The sequence below is a fragment of the Rhinolophus hipposideros genome, assembly GCF_964194185.1.
Source record: "Rhinolophus hipposideros genome assembly, chromosome: 14".
NCBI classification, from domain to species: Eukaryota; Metazoa; Chordata; class Mammalia; order Chiroptera; family Rhinolophidae; genus Rhinolophus; species Rhinolophus hipposideros.
Window position 1 is genome coordinate 1994816 of NC_138060.1, and position 16811 is coordinate 2011626.

Sequence of the window (16811 nt, forward strand, 5' to 3'; positions counted from 1 at the left end):
CAGATTACAGAGTAGCTGTAATGCTCAGGACCTGGAAAAAGCCTCATTGCAACTGTGACCTAGGAAAGAGGCTGGGAAGAGTGTGACACTGCTGGGCTGGGAGATGGCAGACACCTACCTTCCCAGCCGTCGCCTTTTCTGGGCTGTTGTGGCAGGACAATTACAGCTGCAGAGACACATGCAGGGGTCAACAGCAGGTAGCAGAGGCAGCTCTGGGCTTTAAGCAGCTCAGAAATTTTGTGTCCTCCACACGTCCGATGAAAGAAGTGCCCTAAGACTCAGGAGACCTGGGCACAGGGAATAAACCCTCCTCCCAGTAGCTGGCTGTTGTGCTCTGAGCACGTGTATGTGCAGGTGGGAGCAGAAATTGCACTGACTTTGTAGAAACTACCAACCACACCCCATAGCCCCACTCAGCTAGAACTGCAGTGCCAGGTGGCGGGCTCTGCCTCCACAAGAGACTCAGAGGAATCTTTGTAGGGCAGAGGAAAACCTGGAGATTGTTTGGTGGGCTTAAGCCAAGACTGGTGCTTTTTTTTTTCTTTAGTATTACTATCATTTTTAGCATATATATGTATATACACATATATACATATATACATATATATATATACATTTTCCCCATTCTCTATTTCTTCTCTTCTTTTTTCTCTTCCACGCCCCTACTTTTCCTCCCTTTCCATTTTTCTTAATTTTTCCTTTTTTTTTTGGTATTTTTGATATCTTTGCCTCTGCTGAGTGTGGGTTATCAGTTGTTTTTACATGTGAGTGTATTTGGGTTTTTCTTTGTTGTTGTTGTGCTTCTTGATTTGCTTTGTTCTGAAATTGCCCTACACCAGGGCCCAGCCCAAGAGGCACAAGATTCAACACACCCAGAGGCCAACTCCAGACCAAACCAGAGTATTACTGGGTTTAACCTACAAGTGACACACCCAGAGGGAATTCTCTAGAGGCACAAGAGCCCATAGGAGCCAAGCCTCATCTGAGTGGTCAAGCTCATGCAGCAGCTCATGTACTGTGGGCATAGCCAACTCTCACAACTAGTCAGCCTAGGAGTCAATCCCACCTACTGACAAGCCAAAAGCAATTAAAGCTCAACTTAAACAGGAGAATACACACAACACAAGGGTCACCTTTGGAGCACACGAACAGGAGAATAGGGAAGTGGTGCAAGTCAAATATAAAGGACACAGACTACATAACATCACCTAGCAAAGACCGAGAACCCTAGGGGATCTACCTAGAAAACATCGAAGCAAACACAAAGAGTCAGCCAGAATGGGGAAACAAAGAAACATGTCCCAAATAAAAGAACAGAAGAAACCTCCAGAATTGGAACCAAATGAAATAGAGGTAACCAACCTATCAGAGACAGAGTTCAGAACACTGCTGAGAAGAATAGAAAAGGAGATTAGGGACGACATAACAAAGGATAGAAAAATCATAAAGAACAACCAGTTGGAACTAAAGAATACAATAACTAAAATAAGAAACACACTTGAAGGAATTACTAGCAGGTTAAATGAGGCAAAGGATCGAATCAGCGATTTAGAAGAAAAGTTAGCAGAGATCACCCAAGTGGAACAACAAAAAGAAAAAAAAAAGAAAAAACAATGAAAATGGTTTAAGAGACCTGTGGGATAACATCAAGTGCAACAACTTGCACATCAGAGGAATACCAGAAAGTGAAGAGAGGGAGCATGGGATCAAGAACATATTTGAAGTAATAATGACTGAAAACTTCCCTAACCTGGTGAAGGAAACCAACATACAAGCCCAGGAAGTGCAGAGAGTTCCAACCAAGATGAACCCAAACAGGCCCACACCAAGACACATAGTCAAAACTGCAAGGGTTAAAGACAAAGAGAGAATCCCAAAAGCAGCAAGAAAAAGACAGCAGGTTACATACAAGGGAATTCCGATAAGACTGTCAAATGACTATTCTACAGAAACTTTGCAGGCCAGAAGGGAGTGGTAGGAGGTACCCAAAGTGATGGAAAACAAAGGCCTACAACCTAGATTGCTTTTTCCAGCAAGGCTATCATTTAAAATTGAAGAAGAGATAAAGAGATTCCCAGAAAAGAATAAGCTAAAGGAAGCAATGCAGGAAATGTTAAAAGGGCTTCTGGAAACAGAAGAAAGATGAAAACAATCTAATTAATGAAGACCAGAAATACAAATAACAAAATGGCAATAATTATGTACCTATCAATAATCACTTTAAATGTAAATGGATTAAATGCTCCAATCAAAAGACATAGGGTGGCTGAGTGGATAAGGAAGCAAGACCCTTGTATATGTTGTATACAAGAGACTCACCTCAGATCAAAAGACACACACAGGTTGAAAGTGAAGAGTTGGAGTGAGATATTTCATGCAAATGGAAATGAGAAAAAGTTGCAGTTGCAATACTTATATCTGACAAAATAGACTTTAAAATGAAGAATATATTAAAAGACAAAGATGGGCACTATATAATAATAAAAGGATCGATCTGACAAGAGCACATAACCCTAGTAAACATCTATGCACCTAACATAGGAGCACCTAAATATGTAAAACACATATTGACTGACATAAAGACAAAGATCAACAGTAACACTATCATAGTTAGGGACGTCAACACACCTCTGACAACAAGGAACAGGTCCTCCAGATAGAAAATAAATATGGAAACAGCAGCCTTAAATCATACATTGGACCAGTTGAATTTAATCAATATTTTCAGAGCATTTCACCCCAAAGCTGTAGAATACACATTCTTCTCAAGTGCACATGGAACATTTTCCAAGATAGACCACATGTTAGGCCACAAAAAAAGCCTCAATAAACTTAAGAAAATTGAAATCATACCAAGTGTCTTCTCTGACCACAGTGCTATGAAATTAGAAATCAACTACAGGAAAAAAACAAAAACTAGAAGATACACAAATACATGGAGGCTGAATAACCTGTTACTAAGTAATGAATGGGCCAACAATGAGATCAAGGAAGAAATCAAAAGACATCTCGAGACAAACAAATATGAAAACACAATGACCCCAAATCTATGGGATGCAGCGAAAGCAGTCCTAAGAGGGAAATTCATAGCAATGCAGGCCTACCTAAAGAAACAAGAAAAATCACAAATCAACAGTTTATCCTTACACTTATGGGATCTGCAAAAGAACAGCAAAATAAGCCCCAAGGGAGTACAAGGAAGGAGATAATAAAGATCAGAACAGAAATAAATGCAATAGATACCAAAAAACAATGCAAAAGATCAATGAAGCCAAGGGCTGGTTTTTTGAGAAGATAAACAAAATCAACAAACCTTTAGCCAGACTCATCAAGAAAAAGAGAGAGAGGACCTAAATTAATAAAATCAGAAATGAAAGAGGAGAAGCGACAACAGACACCATAGAAATAAAAAAAAATTTAAGAAATTACTATGAGCAACTATATGCCAACAAATTAGACAATCTGGAAGAAATGGACAATTTTCTAGAAGTATACAACCTTCCAAGGCTAACTCAAGAAGAAACGGAAAATGTGAATGACTGATTACTACCAGGGAAATTGAATCAGTAATCAAGAAGCTCCCAACAAACAAAAGCCCTGGACCAGATGGCGATACAGGGGAATTTTACAAAATACTCCAAAAAGAATTATCACCTAGTCTCCTCAAACTATTCCAAAACATCCAGGAGGAGGGAAGTCTCACAAACACTTTTTATGTGGCCACTATCACCCTGATTCCAAAATCAGACAAAGACATTACCAAAAAATAAAACAACAGGCCAATAGCCCTTATGAACATAGGTGCAAAAATCCTCAAGAAAATATTAGCAAACAGAATTCAGCGATAAATTGAAAAGATCATACACCATGATTAAGTGGGATTCATTCCTGGTATGCAAGGTTGGTTCAACATCCACAAATCAATTAATATGATACACCACATTAACAAAATGAAAAATAAAAATCATATGATCATATCAGTAAATGCAGAATAAGCATTTGACAAAAATCCAGCAGCTATTTATAATAAAAACTCTTAAGAAAGTGGGAATAGAGGGACCATATCTCAACATAATAAAGGTCATATATGATAAACCCACAGCTAACATCATTCTCAATGGGGAAAAGCTAAAACCATTCCCCTTAAGATCAGGAACAAGGCAAGGTTGCCCACTGTCTCCACTTCTATTCAACATAGTTCTGAAAGTTTTAGCCACAGCAATCAGACAAGAAAAAGAAATAAAAGGCATCCAAATTGGTAAGGAAGAAGTAAAATTGTCATTACATGCAGATGACATAATACTATATAGAGAGAACCCCAAAGACTCCATGAAAAAACTATTACAACTGACAAATGAATTTAGTAAAGTAGCAGCATACAAAGTTAATATTCAGAAATTGCTTGCATTTGTATATACCAATAATAAAATATCAGGAGAAATTAAGAAAACAGTCCCATTTATAATTGCTGCAAAGACTATAAAATACCTAAGAATAAATTTAATCAAAGAAGTAAAAGACCTGTATTCAGAAAATTATAAGACACTGAAGAGAGAAATTAAAGAAGATACAAATAGATGGAAACACATACCGTGCTCATGGATAGGAAGAATTAATATTGTTAAAATGTCCATATTGCCTAAGACAGTATACAGATTCAACGCAATTCTTGTCAAACTATCAAGGACATTTTTTACAGAAATAAACATATAATCCTAAAATTTATATGGAACCATAAAAGACCCCGGATAGCCTCAGCAACCTTGAGAAATGAGAACAAAGTGGGAGGTATCATGATACCTGACATCAAATTATACTACAAGGCTACAGTAATCAAAACAGCATGGTACTGGCATCAAAACAGACACATAGATCAACAGAACAGAATAGAGAGTCCAGAAATAAATCCATGTCTATATGGTCATTTAATCTACGACATTGGAAGCAAGAATTTACGTTGGGGTAAAGACAGTCTTTTCAATTAATGGTGCTGGGAAACCTGGACAGACACATGCAAAAAAATGAAGCTGGACCACCACCTCCTTACACCATATACAACAATAAATTCAACATAGATTAAAGACTTAAATGTAAGATCTGAAACCATAAAACTTCTAGAAGAAAATATAGGAAGAAAGTTTACAGACATTACCTGGAGCAATATTTTTACTGATATATCCCCTCAGGCAAGGGAAGTAAGAAAAAAAATAAACATGGGATTATGTCAAACTAAAGTTTTTCACAGCAAAGGACACCATCAATAAAACAAAAAGAGATCTTGGGCTGGCCCAGTGGCTCAGGTGGTTGGAGGGCCATGTTCCTAATGTCCTGGGCTACCATGTGCTGCCAGGAGTGGCTGGTGGCCAGTGTGAGTGGCCGGTGGCCAGTGTGAGTGGCCAGCAGCCAGCAGGAGTGGCTGGCAGCCAGCGTGAGGAGCCGTGTGCTGCTGTGTGCTGCTGTGTGCTGTTGTATGCTGCCGTGGGCTACCATGTGCTGCCATGAGTGGCTGGTGGCCAGTGTGAGTGGCCGGCAGCCAGTGTGAGTGGCTGGCAGCCAGTGAGAGCTGCCATGAGCTGCTGTGAGCAGCCGACCGATGATCAGTGGCCAACTATCTCAGCTGGGTGGAGCGCAAGGCTCAGGATACCAGCATGGGCCAGGGAGCTGTGTCCTACACAACTAGACTGAGAAACAATGGCTTGAACTAGAGTGGGGGTGGGGGATGGAAGAAGGGGGTTAAAGTTAAAAAAAAATCAAAACAAAAAGCAAAAAGTGATCCTACTGAATGGGAGAAGATATTTGTCAATGATATATCTGATAAGGGGTTAATATCCAAAATTTATTAAAAATCTCATTCAACTCAACAGAAAAAACCCAAACAACCCAATTAAAAAATGGGCAGAGGACATGAAGAGACATTTTTCTAAAGAGGACAGACAGGTGGCAAACAGACATGAAAAAATGCTCAACCTCACTAATCATTAGAGAAATGCAAATAAAAACCACAATGAGATACCACCTCACCCCAGTCAAAATCGCTATCATCAATAAATCAACACACAATGGGTACTGGCGAGGATTTGGAGAAAAGGGATCCCTCGTGCACTGGTGGGATTGCAGATTGGTGCAGCCACTATGAAAATCAGTATGGAGGTATCTCAAAAAACTAGAAATGGAACTACCTTATGACCCAGCAATTCCACTTCTAGGTATCTATCCAGAGAAATCCAAAACTCTAATTCAAAAAATTTATGCACCCCTATGTTTATTGCAGCACTATTCACAATAGCCAAGGCATGGAAACATCTGAAATGTCCATCTGTAGATGACTGGATTAAGAAACTATGGTACATTTATACAATGGAGTATTATTTAGCCATAAAGAAGAATGAAATCTTACCATTTGCAATGATATGGATGGACCTAGAGAACATTACGCTAAGTTGAATAAGTCAGACAGAGAAAGACAAATACCATATGATCTCATTTACATGTGGGATCTAAAGAATAGAGTAAATGAACGAACTAATCAGAAGCAGTCTCAGAGACATAGAGGAAAAACTGAGAGTTGCTAGATGGGAGGGGGGGTGGGGATGAGGGAGAAGGTGAGCGGATTAGAAAGCACAATCGGTAACCACAAGATTGCCACGGGGATATAAAAATCAATTTGGGGAATATAATCAATAATGTAAATATTTTGTAGGGTATCCGATGGACACTTGTCTTATTAGGGAGACCATGTCAGGGATGGTGTAGATGCCTGATCACTGCACTGTACACCTGAAGCTGAAGCTGAGTAATAATGAATGTCAACTACAATTTTATATATATATATATGTACATATATCTATATCTATATATATATATATATATACACACATATATATACATATATTGTCAGAAGAAGCGGAGTACAGCATAAGGAAAGAGAGTGGAAATGTAACGGCCCTATGTCATGTCAGAGGGGTAGTAGATTGGGGGAGGGGGTTTATCACTTTGTGAGGGATATAAATGATAAATGTCTAACTATTACATTGTTTTGTACACCTGAAACTACTAAAAAAATCAAAATAAATAATTGAAATGAAGACTACATTAGAGGGAATCAACAGTAGATTAGATTAAACAGATGATCGAATGAGCAATTTAGAAAATAATGTAGCAGAAAACACCCAATCAGAATAGCAAAAGAACAACAACAAAAAAGAATCCAAAAAAATGATGATACTTTAAAGGGCATCTGGGACAATATCAAGCATACCAACATTCCCATATAGGGCCACCAGAAGGAGAAGAGAAAAAACAAGGATTTAAAACCTTATTTGAAGAAATAATGACAGAAAACGTCCCTAACCTGATGAAGGAAATAGACAGACAAGCCCAGGAAGCGCAGAGTCCTAAAGATGAACCAAAAGGGGCCACACCAAGACACATCATATTTAAAATGCTAAAGGTTAAAGACAAACAGAGAATATTAAAAGTAGCAAGAGAAAAGCAGTTAGTTATGTGCAAGGGAGCTCCCATAAGACTGTCAGCTGATTTCTCAACAGAAACTTTGCAGGCCAGAAGGGATAGGCACGAGATATTCATTTATGAAAAGTAAGAACTACAACCAAGATAATCATTTAAAATTAAAGGACAGAGACCTTCCCAGACAAGAAAAAACTAACAGAGTTCATCATTATCAAACCAGTATTACAAGAAATGTTAAAGGGACTCCTTTAAGAAGAGGGGAAAAAAGATACAAAAAAAAAGTAATAAAATGGCAATAACTACATATCTAGCAACAATTACTTTCAATGTATTAAATGCTCCAATCAAAAGACATAGGGTGGGCAAATGGATAAGAAAACAAAACCCTCACATATGCTGTCTACAAGAGACTAAGTTCAGATCAAAAGACACACAGAGACTGAAAGTAAAAGGATGGAAAAAGATATTTCATGAAAATATGAAAATGGAAATGAAAAGAAAGCTGGGGTAGCAATACTTACAACAGACAAAATACTTAAAACAAAGGCCATAACAATATACAAAGAAGGACATAGTGATTCCACTTCTGGGTATTTATCCAAGGAAACCCAAAACATTGTTTCAGGGTGACATACGCATTCATATGTTCATTGCAGCATTGTTTGCAATGACCAGGATATAGAGGCAGCATGGTGTTCGTCCATTAGTGGATGAATGGATACTGAAGAGATGGTATGCATATATTATAAGATGGAATATTGCTCAGTCATGGAAAGGAATGGAATTTTGCCATCTGCAGTATTATGCTAGGTAAAATAAGTCAGACAGAGAAATACAAAAATCATACGATTTCACTTGTATGTGGAATCTTGGAAGCAGAATAAATGAATAGGACAGAGGTACTCATGGATGCAGAGAACCTTTTGATGGTTGCCAGATGGAAGGGGATTGGGGGATGGGTGAAAAAAGGAAAGGGATTAAGACATACAAATTGGTAGTTACAAAATAGTCATGGGGAAGTAAAGTACAGCATAGGGAATACAGTCAACAATATTGTAATATGTATGGTATCAGATGGCTACTAGATTTATCAGAGTGATTACGTTTTAAGTTACATAAATATATAATCACTATGTTGTACACTGGAAACTAATATAATATTGTATGTCAACTATAATTAAAAATAAAAAAAATAGTTAAAAAATAATAGTATTAACAGTGATGAAAGAAAAAGAAAGGAACAACAAAAGGAAGAGAGAGAGAGAGAGAGAGAGAGAGAGAGAGAGAGAGAGAGAGAAAGAGAAAGAAATCACCAAACCATTTTCCCAGAGGAATTGTACCATATTGTACACCTACCCGCACTATGTGAGGGTCACATCACGTTTTACCAAGAACTGAGATTGTCAAGATTTTTTATTTATGCCATTCTAATGGGCAGTGGTATCTCATTGTCCTCTTAATTTGTATTTCCCTAATGAATAATGATATTGAGCATCTCTTCACATGCTTATTAAACCATTCATATATCTTTTTTGTCAAAATGTCAATTTAAATATTTCATTAGGTTGCTTGTTTTTTTTATCGTGTAACAAAAGTTCTTTGTATATTCTAGATATGATTCCTTTATCAGATATGCATTTTGCAAAGACTTCCTCCCTATCTTTGATTTGTCTTTTCATTTTCTTAAGTGTCTTTCAAAGAACGGAAGCCTTTCATTTTGACCAAGTCCAAGACACCAACTTTCTCTTTTATGGAGCATGATTTTGTTTGGTTGTTTGTTTTTGTATCACATCTAAGAAATCATCTACCAAAGGCTACAAAGGTTTCCTCCTACATTTTTTTCTGGAGGTTTTAAAGTTTTAAGTTTTACACTTAGGTCTATGATCCAATTTGAATTAATTTTTGTACATGTGTAAGGTGTAAGGTAAAACCCAGGACAATTTTGACTCATGATATTTCCACTATGCAAGAAGCAGATCAATAAAACTTTACATCTCTGATAAGCACGTGCACAGGTGACTTTGTAACTTATTGCAAAACTAGGTTAAAGTTCAAATACAAATGGTCAAGGAAGCTCCACCTGTCTTTGACTCCAGGGCTGCTTCTTTAGAAGTGAATCCTGTCATCAGTATCTCTCTGCAGATGTCCCCAGTAATACCAGAACAAGCCTGAGTCTTTCATGAGCTAGGTTCTTTCGTGAGCTAGGTTCTCCCCAGTTCCTGACTCCAGGTAGTTAGTTGCTTCAAGGAACAATGTTCTCTGGTAAACCACTATAGGAACATTTGGTGTAAAATGGGGCATTCAGTCCTAGCAATTAGGATAAAAATCGTAAACATGTCTAGTTTCTGTCTTCTTGAGTGGCTTTTTCAGCCACCAAATGATACTGTTTTCTCCTTCCTCTTCCCCTCAATAATACTAATTCTAATGTTTCATTAAAATCATTTATATCTAGGTATCCCTTAAACTACAAGAATAAAACTGGTGAGGAAAGAGTTTAGGAAGCCAACAGAGAAGAGTCAACTTGTGATAGGGGCTATTGAGGACATTTTAAGAAAGGCAACTACAATCTACTATTGCCATTACTCCATTATAGAGGGGGCATTTCAATTACCCAACACTCCAAGAAAAGAAAAAAATTGGAAGGACATAATCTCCTAATAAAAAAATCTTTCCTAAGAATCAACTGTTCGTAATTTATTTGAAAGTAGGAAAGTATGCATACATTTACCTCTTAGTTTTCTCATTTCACTAGAGATTGGTAAAAACCCCACCCCAAACCACTCAGACCATAAGAAGGTGTGACGTGGGTGGGGTGGGGTATTTGGAGAAAGGTTATTTTTTCTCTCACTTGTTTATAATAACTTTATTGGATAAATTTATTTATTCCTAAGGTTCAAAGTCCCAGTCTTAGTGAGTACTTAGTTTTTCCATCTGGGAGTAGCATTTGCAAATTTAAAGGCACAAGGAATCTAATAACAATCCAGACCCTTCCTGTGGCAGGCACCAATAGTGTTGGCTACTTTCTTGAGCAAAAGACAGGAGGGAAGCCCAGACAAGAGGCCCTTCCTGACCCATCTCTAGGGTCAGTCTAAAGGTCCTTTCACTATGTCCTCCCCGCAAGGGCTCTGCATTCTCCCAGCATCTCATTCATTAAGACAGATCGAAGGCACTCCCAGGTAAACAAATATTCTTGGTAAGTTCATCAATGGTGTAGATGAAAAAGGGGTGCTGTAATAAATTATAAATCTCTAACTGGACAGGTCATGGTGGGCAGTCATGCCTCATGTCTACAACCTCTTTAGTGAAAGGTTTTAAGCCAGCCCTGTCCATTGTTCTTGTGTATCTAGGTTAATATACCTTTGAAACAACAGAAGTAATACCCCTTGAAGGTGTAACCACCCTCAAGAGAACAAATAATCTTAACTATCCTATAATCCAATCCCCACCTTGCTTTCTCCCATCCTCATGTAATCGTCCCTCCTTAATTCAAAATGCCTAAAAAAAACTGCGAACAGTCATTCTCTGGAGCATTTGAGATTTTGCTTCTGGCAATTGTTATCAATTTTGGCTCAAATAAACTCATAAAAATTCTCTACAGATCTGGAGGTTTCTTCCATAGGTAATGGCTTCCACGCATTCAGGATAAACACCCCAAATGCCCACTAAGCCTTCCTTGCCTCACAGGAGCTAGCCAGAGCTTTGCTCTCCAGCCTTAACCTCTCCTCCTCCCCCAGGGCTCCTGCCACAGCTGCTTGCCTTCAGGTCCTCCCAACAGCATACCCTTGAACACTCTTCTCTTCCAGGCTACCTTAACTTTTTCGGGAACCCTCCCCCTTCCTTAATGCCCTCTCCACTTGGTCATTGTACTTGGTCATCCTGTACTTGGTCATTGTAGCAACTGTCACAATCATAGTTAATTAACTGTATAAAATTTGGCTCCTCAACTGGAATGTAAAGTCCAAAAGATTAGGAATCAAGTCTATCTTGTTTGTCTGATCTTCCAGTCCCTGGTATGGGGCATGCCACCTAGTTGATGCTCAGTAAATTACTATTGTTGAATGAAAAAAAAATCTCTTTAATGCATATTTCCCAGGTACTTATAGATAACAGTGAGGGGGAAAAAAGAGAAAAAAATTCCTTGCCATTATGAAGTTTATATTCTATTGGGGCAAGACGTGCTACACAAGATAACTTCATGGTATGTTAGATGTTGATAACTGCTAAGGAGAGAAAAGTAAAGCAGTGAAGAGGAACACAAGGCATCAGGTTGTGGGCTGATGTATGAAATTTTTAGATTGGGTGACCAGAGAAAACCTCCTTAAGAATGTGACTTTTGAACAAAGACCTAAAGGACGTGAGATGGCTGAAAATGTGGGTATCTGGGGAAAGCATTTCAGGCAGACAGAACAGCAAGTGCAAGCTCCCTGAAGTGGGAGAGCAACTTCCGGGAACAGCAAAGAAGCCATTGTGACTGAAGTAAAGGGGAAGGCAGGCAGAATATGGTCTTTTAATTTCCGCAACGTATGTGTGGAATCACTTACCTGCGGCAGTTTTGGAGAGCGCTTCTAATCAGCAGCTATTTTAAAACCATGGGTTTCAAATAATTTTTTTTTTTTAATTAATTTTATTGGGGTGACAATTGTTAGTAAATTTACATAGATTTCAGGTGTACAATTCTGTATTACATCGTCTATAAATCCCATTGTGTGTTCACCACCCAGAGTCAGTTCTCCTTCCATCACCATATATTTGATCCCCTTTACCCAACCAACTGAATGGGAGAAGATTTTTGCAAACAGTTCCTCTGATAAGGGGCTAATATCCAAAATATACAAGGAACTCATGAAACTCAACAACAAAAAAACAAACAACCCAATTGAAAAATGGACAGAGGACCTGAAGAGACATTTCAAATAATTTTTAAAGCAGAACCCTTCCTTCAAGTGAAACATGAAATGGAAGTTCAAGATAGGAAATGGAGGAGCCCAGGAGGGTGTCATCCCCTCAAGCTACACTGGTTCAAGGCAACACAGTGAGGACGGTTTGTCCCCTACCCAGCTCAGGTTGAAACCATGGCTCTAGAATCATAGTCTGATGCTCTGCCTAGAGCTCCAGAAGTAGCGCTGCCTGGCTCCTGTAACTACAAGGAGAATTTCAGTAGATCTTTACCTCTAACTTGTGAATGAAATTGGAGCCCCTACAGTTACAACCACATGGTGATGTGTAGGTCTGATATGTCCTTAGAAATTAGTTCTCTATAGTGGAACTTCTTTCTTAAAAACATTTTTTAAACTTTGTCCTTTTTTGAAAAGGTGAAAAGGTCAAGGATACTAAAAGAAATACAATAAAAAAAAGTCAGTCTCCTATGGATAACTAAATTACCTTGAATTTACAATGGAATTTTACACACTTAGGTACACAAACAAAAATGAACTTCTGATATAGGCAACGATATGGATGACTATCACGAATATTATGTTGAGAAAAAGGTGCCAGCCACATGAGGACATAGCATATGACCCATGTATATGATATTCATAAATAGGCAAAGCTAATCTTTGGTAACAGAAGATGGAATAGTGGTTAGCTGGAGGAGAACAACTCACTGGAAGGATGAAAATGTTCTGTATCTTGATCTGGATGGTGGATACAAAGGTGTAGTAGTTAGATACAAACAATTCAGTGGTGAGAAATGATTTGTGTCCTTTACATATATCATAATAATAAAGTCAGTCTCCTTCCCACTACCTATGGCTCCCAGCTACCCAGTTCTCCTCCCCAGAGGCCACTCCTCCTGCTGGGATTTCTTAATGCTCCTTTTCTTTCAGTACCTTCCACCAGGGGTGGAGTCCTGGGAGCATGCCAGGCAGCACCAGAGGCCAAGGCTGTAGGCACTGGGCCATGGCTGGTGGGCAGCCCCTTGGCTTTCTCAGGCTCCTTTGGCCCTCCGCCCCACACCCATGCCTCCCTCCTTCTCTTCCTCCTTTTCTTCCCTCCCTTCCTGAGAAGGCAGGGGCAGCAGTGAGAGTGGCCAGGAGGGCTGACACTAAACAGCGCTGTGGCTCCTGGCCCTCTAGGTCGTGCCTGCCTGGAAAGGACAGTGTGTGCTGAGCAAGCTTAGAGTTGACACATTCCCTCCCTCTTATTCTCTGGCTTCTGATCCCTGAACTGATCCTAGAACTTCCTGCTCCCTGGGCACTCAGTCTGCGTATGCTTCCCTTCAGCGGCGCAGTCCTGATAATAACCGACTTTGTGTTTGCATATAAACAGGGCTTAGCACAGTGGATGCCCAGGGCCTGTCTTATCTTCCCTCTACACCCCTTCCCCCAACTTCCAGCAGTATTCTTTGACCCTGTTCCACCCCACCCAAGGCTTCAGCCCAGCCAAGCCTTTTATCTTGTCATCTGGGGTCCACCCCCTACCAGAGTCCTCACCCCCCTTCCCCAGTGCCTGAGGGCAGAGGGTCCTGAGCCAGTTTGGTAAGCATTCTTGGGGCAGGGCAGAGAGAAAAGGGTACTGCGTGTTCCTTATCTTCAAAATCTCGTGAAGTGGGGGAAAGAGTACACTACCCAGGCCCCATTATGATAGTTCTCAACCCAGCATTTTGTTTTGGTCCTTCCGAAGACCGAGGCACTGACCTGCGTGCTTTTCTTGCATTAAGTCTGAATTTTCCAAACCACGTCAGGAGGAGGATTATTAGCCTCATTTTATAGATGGATTTGAGGCCCACGGTTCGCTGGCACGTGGCTGCCAGGATTCCAGCAGCCACTTCCCTAGGGAACCGCCCCATGCCGGCTCGGGTCGGGTGGGTGCAGCGGCGGTCCGGCCGCGGGAGCTGCGTCCAGCCTCGGGGACCTTTCATCGTGCCACACCCTTTTTGCACAGTTCCCTCTTGCGTCAGGGGCCTGGGAAGGGTTTAAGGCCGGAGTATGGGCTGGAGGCGGGGACTTCAGGGGAAGCCTAGTCAAAGCTCCGCGTGCCGGAGGAGCAGAAGGGTGCGGGGGGACCCGGGCCAAAGAGGCCCTGCTGGCTCCCGTGGCACTGCAAGCCTCGAGGCGTTGGTACAGGCGCGGCCGTTGCAAACCCCAGAGGTGTGAGCAAACTGAGCGGAACTACTTCCCCAGGGCGGCTTGGGTCACGGGGACAGCTTCACCCAGCGGCCGTGCCGGACGCGAAGCTGATCGCCGGCCCCCGGGCACCGCCACGTGCGCCCCGCCGGGCTCGCACGCTCCGCCGCGCCTGGCCGCGGAGCCACCAGCAGGCACGCGCGCCCCCAGCGTGCACACACTCCGGGGCACGCACACCGACGGCCCGGCCCACGTCCGCCACGCCACGCCCACCCCAGCGCCCCGCCCCCGTCCTCGCGGCGCAGGCCACCGCCCTCCCATTGGCCGCAAGGCGCGTGACGCGCGGCGCCCGGCCCCGCCCCTCGTCAGTCACTCGGCGGAGGCGGCGCTGGAGGGGACTAGTCTCGTCCGGAGACTGGCGGCGGCGGCGGCGGCGGCTCGGGCCCCAGCGGCTGAGGGCGGGCGGGCGGGCGCGGGGGAGGGAGGGGGGTCGGTCCGAGACGACTCCCCGGACGGCGTTTCTCCTTCTAGCGGCGCCGGGTTCAGCTTTGGGGGGGCGGGGGTACAGCCCATCCATGACCATGGGCGACAAGAAGAGCCCGACCAGGTACCTGCTCAGAGCTGAGGGGGCGGAAGGGGAGGGAGGGAGGGCTGGGGGCGGGCGGGGGCCGGCGACGACTAGGCCCCGGGGCCGCCCGGGCGGGGGGAGGCGCCGCTAAGATGGAGATCCGGGCGCGGGGGAGGCGGGGGCGGCGGGGCGGCGGGGCGCGCTGGGGCTCCCGCGGGGGCCGGCGGCCGTGCGCGCCGCAGCCATGGCGGCTCCTCCTCGGCCGCCGGCCGCCGCCGCCGCCGCTCCTCCCAGACAAAGGGAGATTTAACCAGGTGGGGCGGGCGGGCGCGAGCGTGGGAGGGGAGCGGGCGGGCGCCGGATCCGGCCCGCGGCTCCCCTCGCGGCCCCCCAGCCCCGAGCTCCAGTCCGCGAGTCGGCCCGCTTCCTGCGCCGCCCGGGCCCTTCCCCGGGCGCCGCCGCCGGCTGTGCGCGGCTGCTCGGCCCGGGCCCAGGCGGCCGGGTGCGGGGGGCGCCCCGTGCACCCCGCGTCCGCGGAAGGCTGGGTGGCTGGGTGGTCGCCGGGCGAAGTTCCCGGCGCCGGGTCCGCGCGATGACGGCGGCTCACCGGCGCCTGCGATGTGCTGTCCCCCTCCCGCTCCCCGCCTCTCTCCCCGTCCCCCACCCCTCGCCGCCCCAAGGCCGAAACGACAAGCGAAACCTGCGGCAGACGAAGGCTTTTGGGACTGTAGCGTCTGCACCTTCAGGAACAGCGCGGAAGCCTTCAAGTGCAGCATCTGCGACGTGCGGAAAGGCACCTCCACCAGGTACTGGAAGATCTGCGTTACCTTTTGTTACAGGACTTTCCCTTCCGCGGTGGACAGGCCAGGCAGCTCCACTTTCCGTCCCCTTTCCCACTTGTTGATGACGGCCTTTTCTGCGTCTGGGGGTGGGTGACAATGCGGTTTTGCTGGCATTTCGTGTTGGGGGCAAAGTCTCGTGTTCAATAAAATTTATGGGAAGGAATTTTCCCAAGGTTTCGTTTTATTTCAAACAGACGTTGAATTTATTTTACACTTGTGTTCTCACTGGTATTTGCTCAAAAACAGAGGGAGCAGTAGTTTTGCTATGGATTGTAGGACACAGACCTTTTATCTTTGCCATGCGTAGCACGTTTTTTAATTTGCTTGTCTTGAATTATTGTCCTCTGAGAAATTTAGTGGTGCTCGTACAGTAACGCTGCTTGTGCTTTTCCTGTTTTGAGCTGCAAATGTCTATTTTCTTACACTTGAAAACAAATGTTGGGGCTTGATAAAGGAAGTGCATTTTTTGGAAGTCTGAGTTGACAGTTTGGTTTTTTTCTGATTAGCTTATGTAGAGTGGTGATGGAGGATGATTTTGCAAAATGGTGAAGTGAATAGGTGACTGACTATATTGAAGTTGGTGTTTGAAACTATTATAGTAAAAAGAGTGTTGAAAGAATTTATTTTCATTTTGGTGAAGGTAGTAAACTGCATCTGGCATCAAAACGAGTTCACTCCATATTTAACATTTGGATATACAAGAAGAAAATGCCAAAGCTAATTTTTGTGGTTTTCCAGTCAACTTTTGACTTGTACCTTGAATTTGTTTCAGTGATGCTAAAGTTTGAAGTTAAACTAGTCTTGATGTCATTTAATGGGCAGACATTGGGGTATGTGTGTGAACTGGAGACAAAAATGAATGAA

The 16811-nt window shown here is 43.1% G+C and overlaps 1 protein-coding gene across 1 annotated transcript in view; it reads left to right on the top strand.

Moving 5' to 3' along the window:
- The first annotated feature begins 15008 nt into the window (after positions 1 to 15008).
- Positions 15009 to 16811, top strand: part of RYBP (RING1 and YY1 binding protein) — a 79638-nt gene continuing 77835 nt past the window's right edge. The window contains exons 1-2 of the mRNA XM_081071677.1: positions 15009 to 15144; positions 15786 to 15911. Coding sequence (XP_080927803.1) covers positions 15113 to 15144; positions 15786 to 15911 — 158 coding nt within the window. The 5' untranslated portion in view covers positions 15009 to 15112. The remainder of the gene's footprint in view (positions 15145 to 15785; positions 15912 to 16811) is intronic.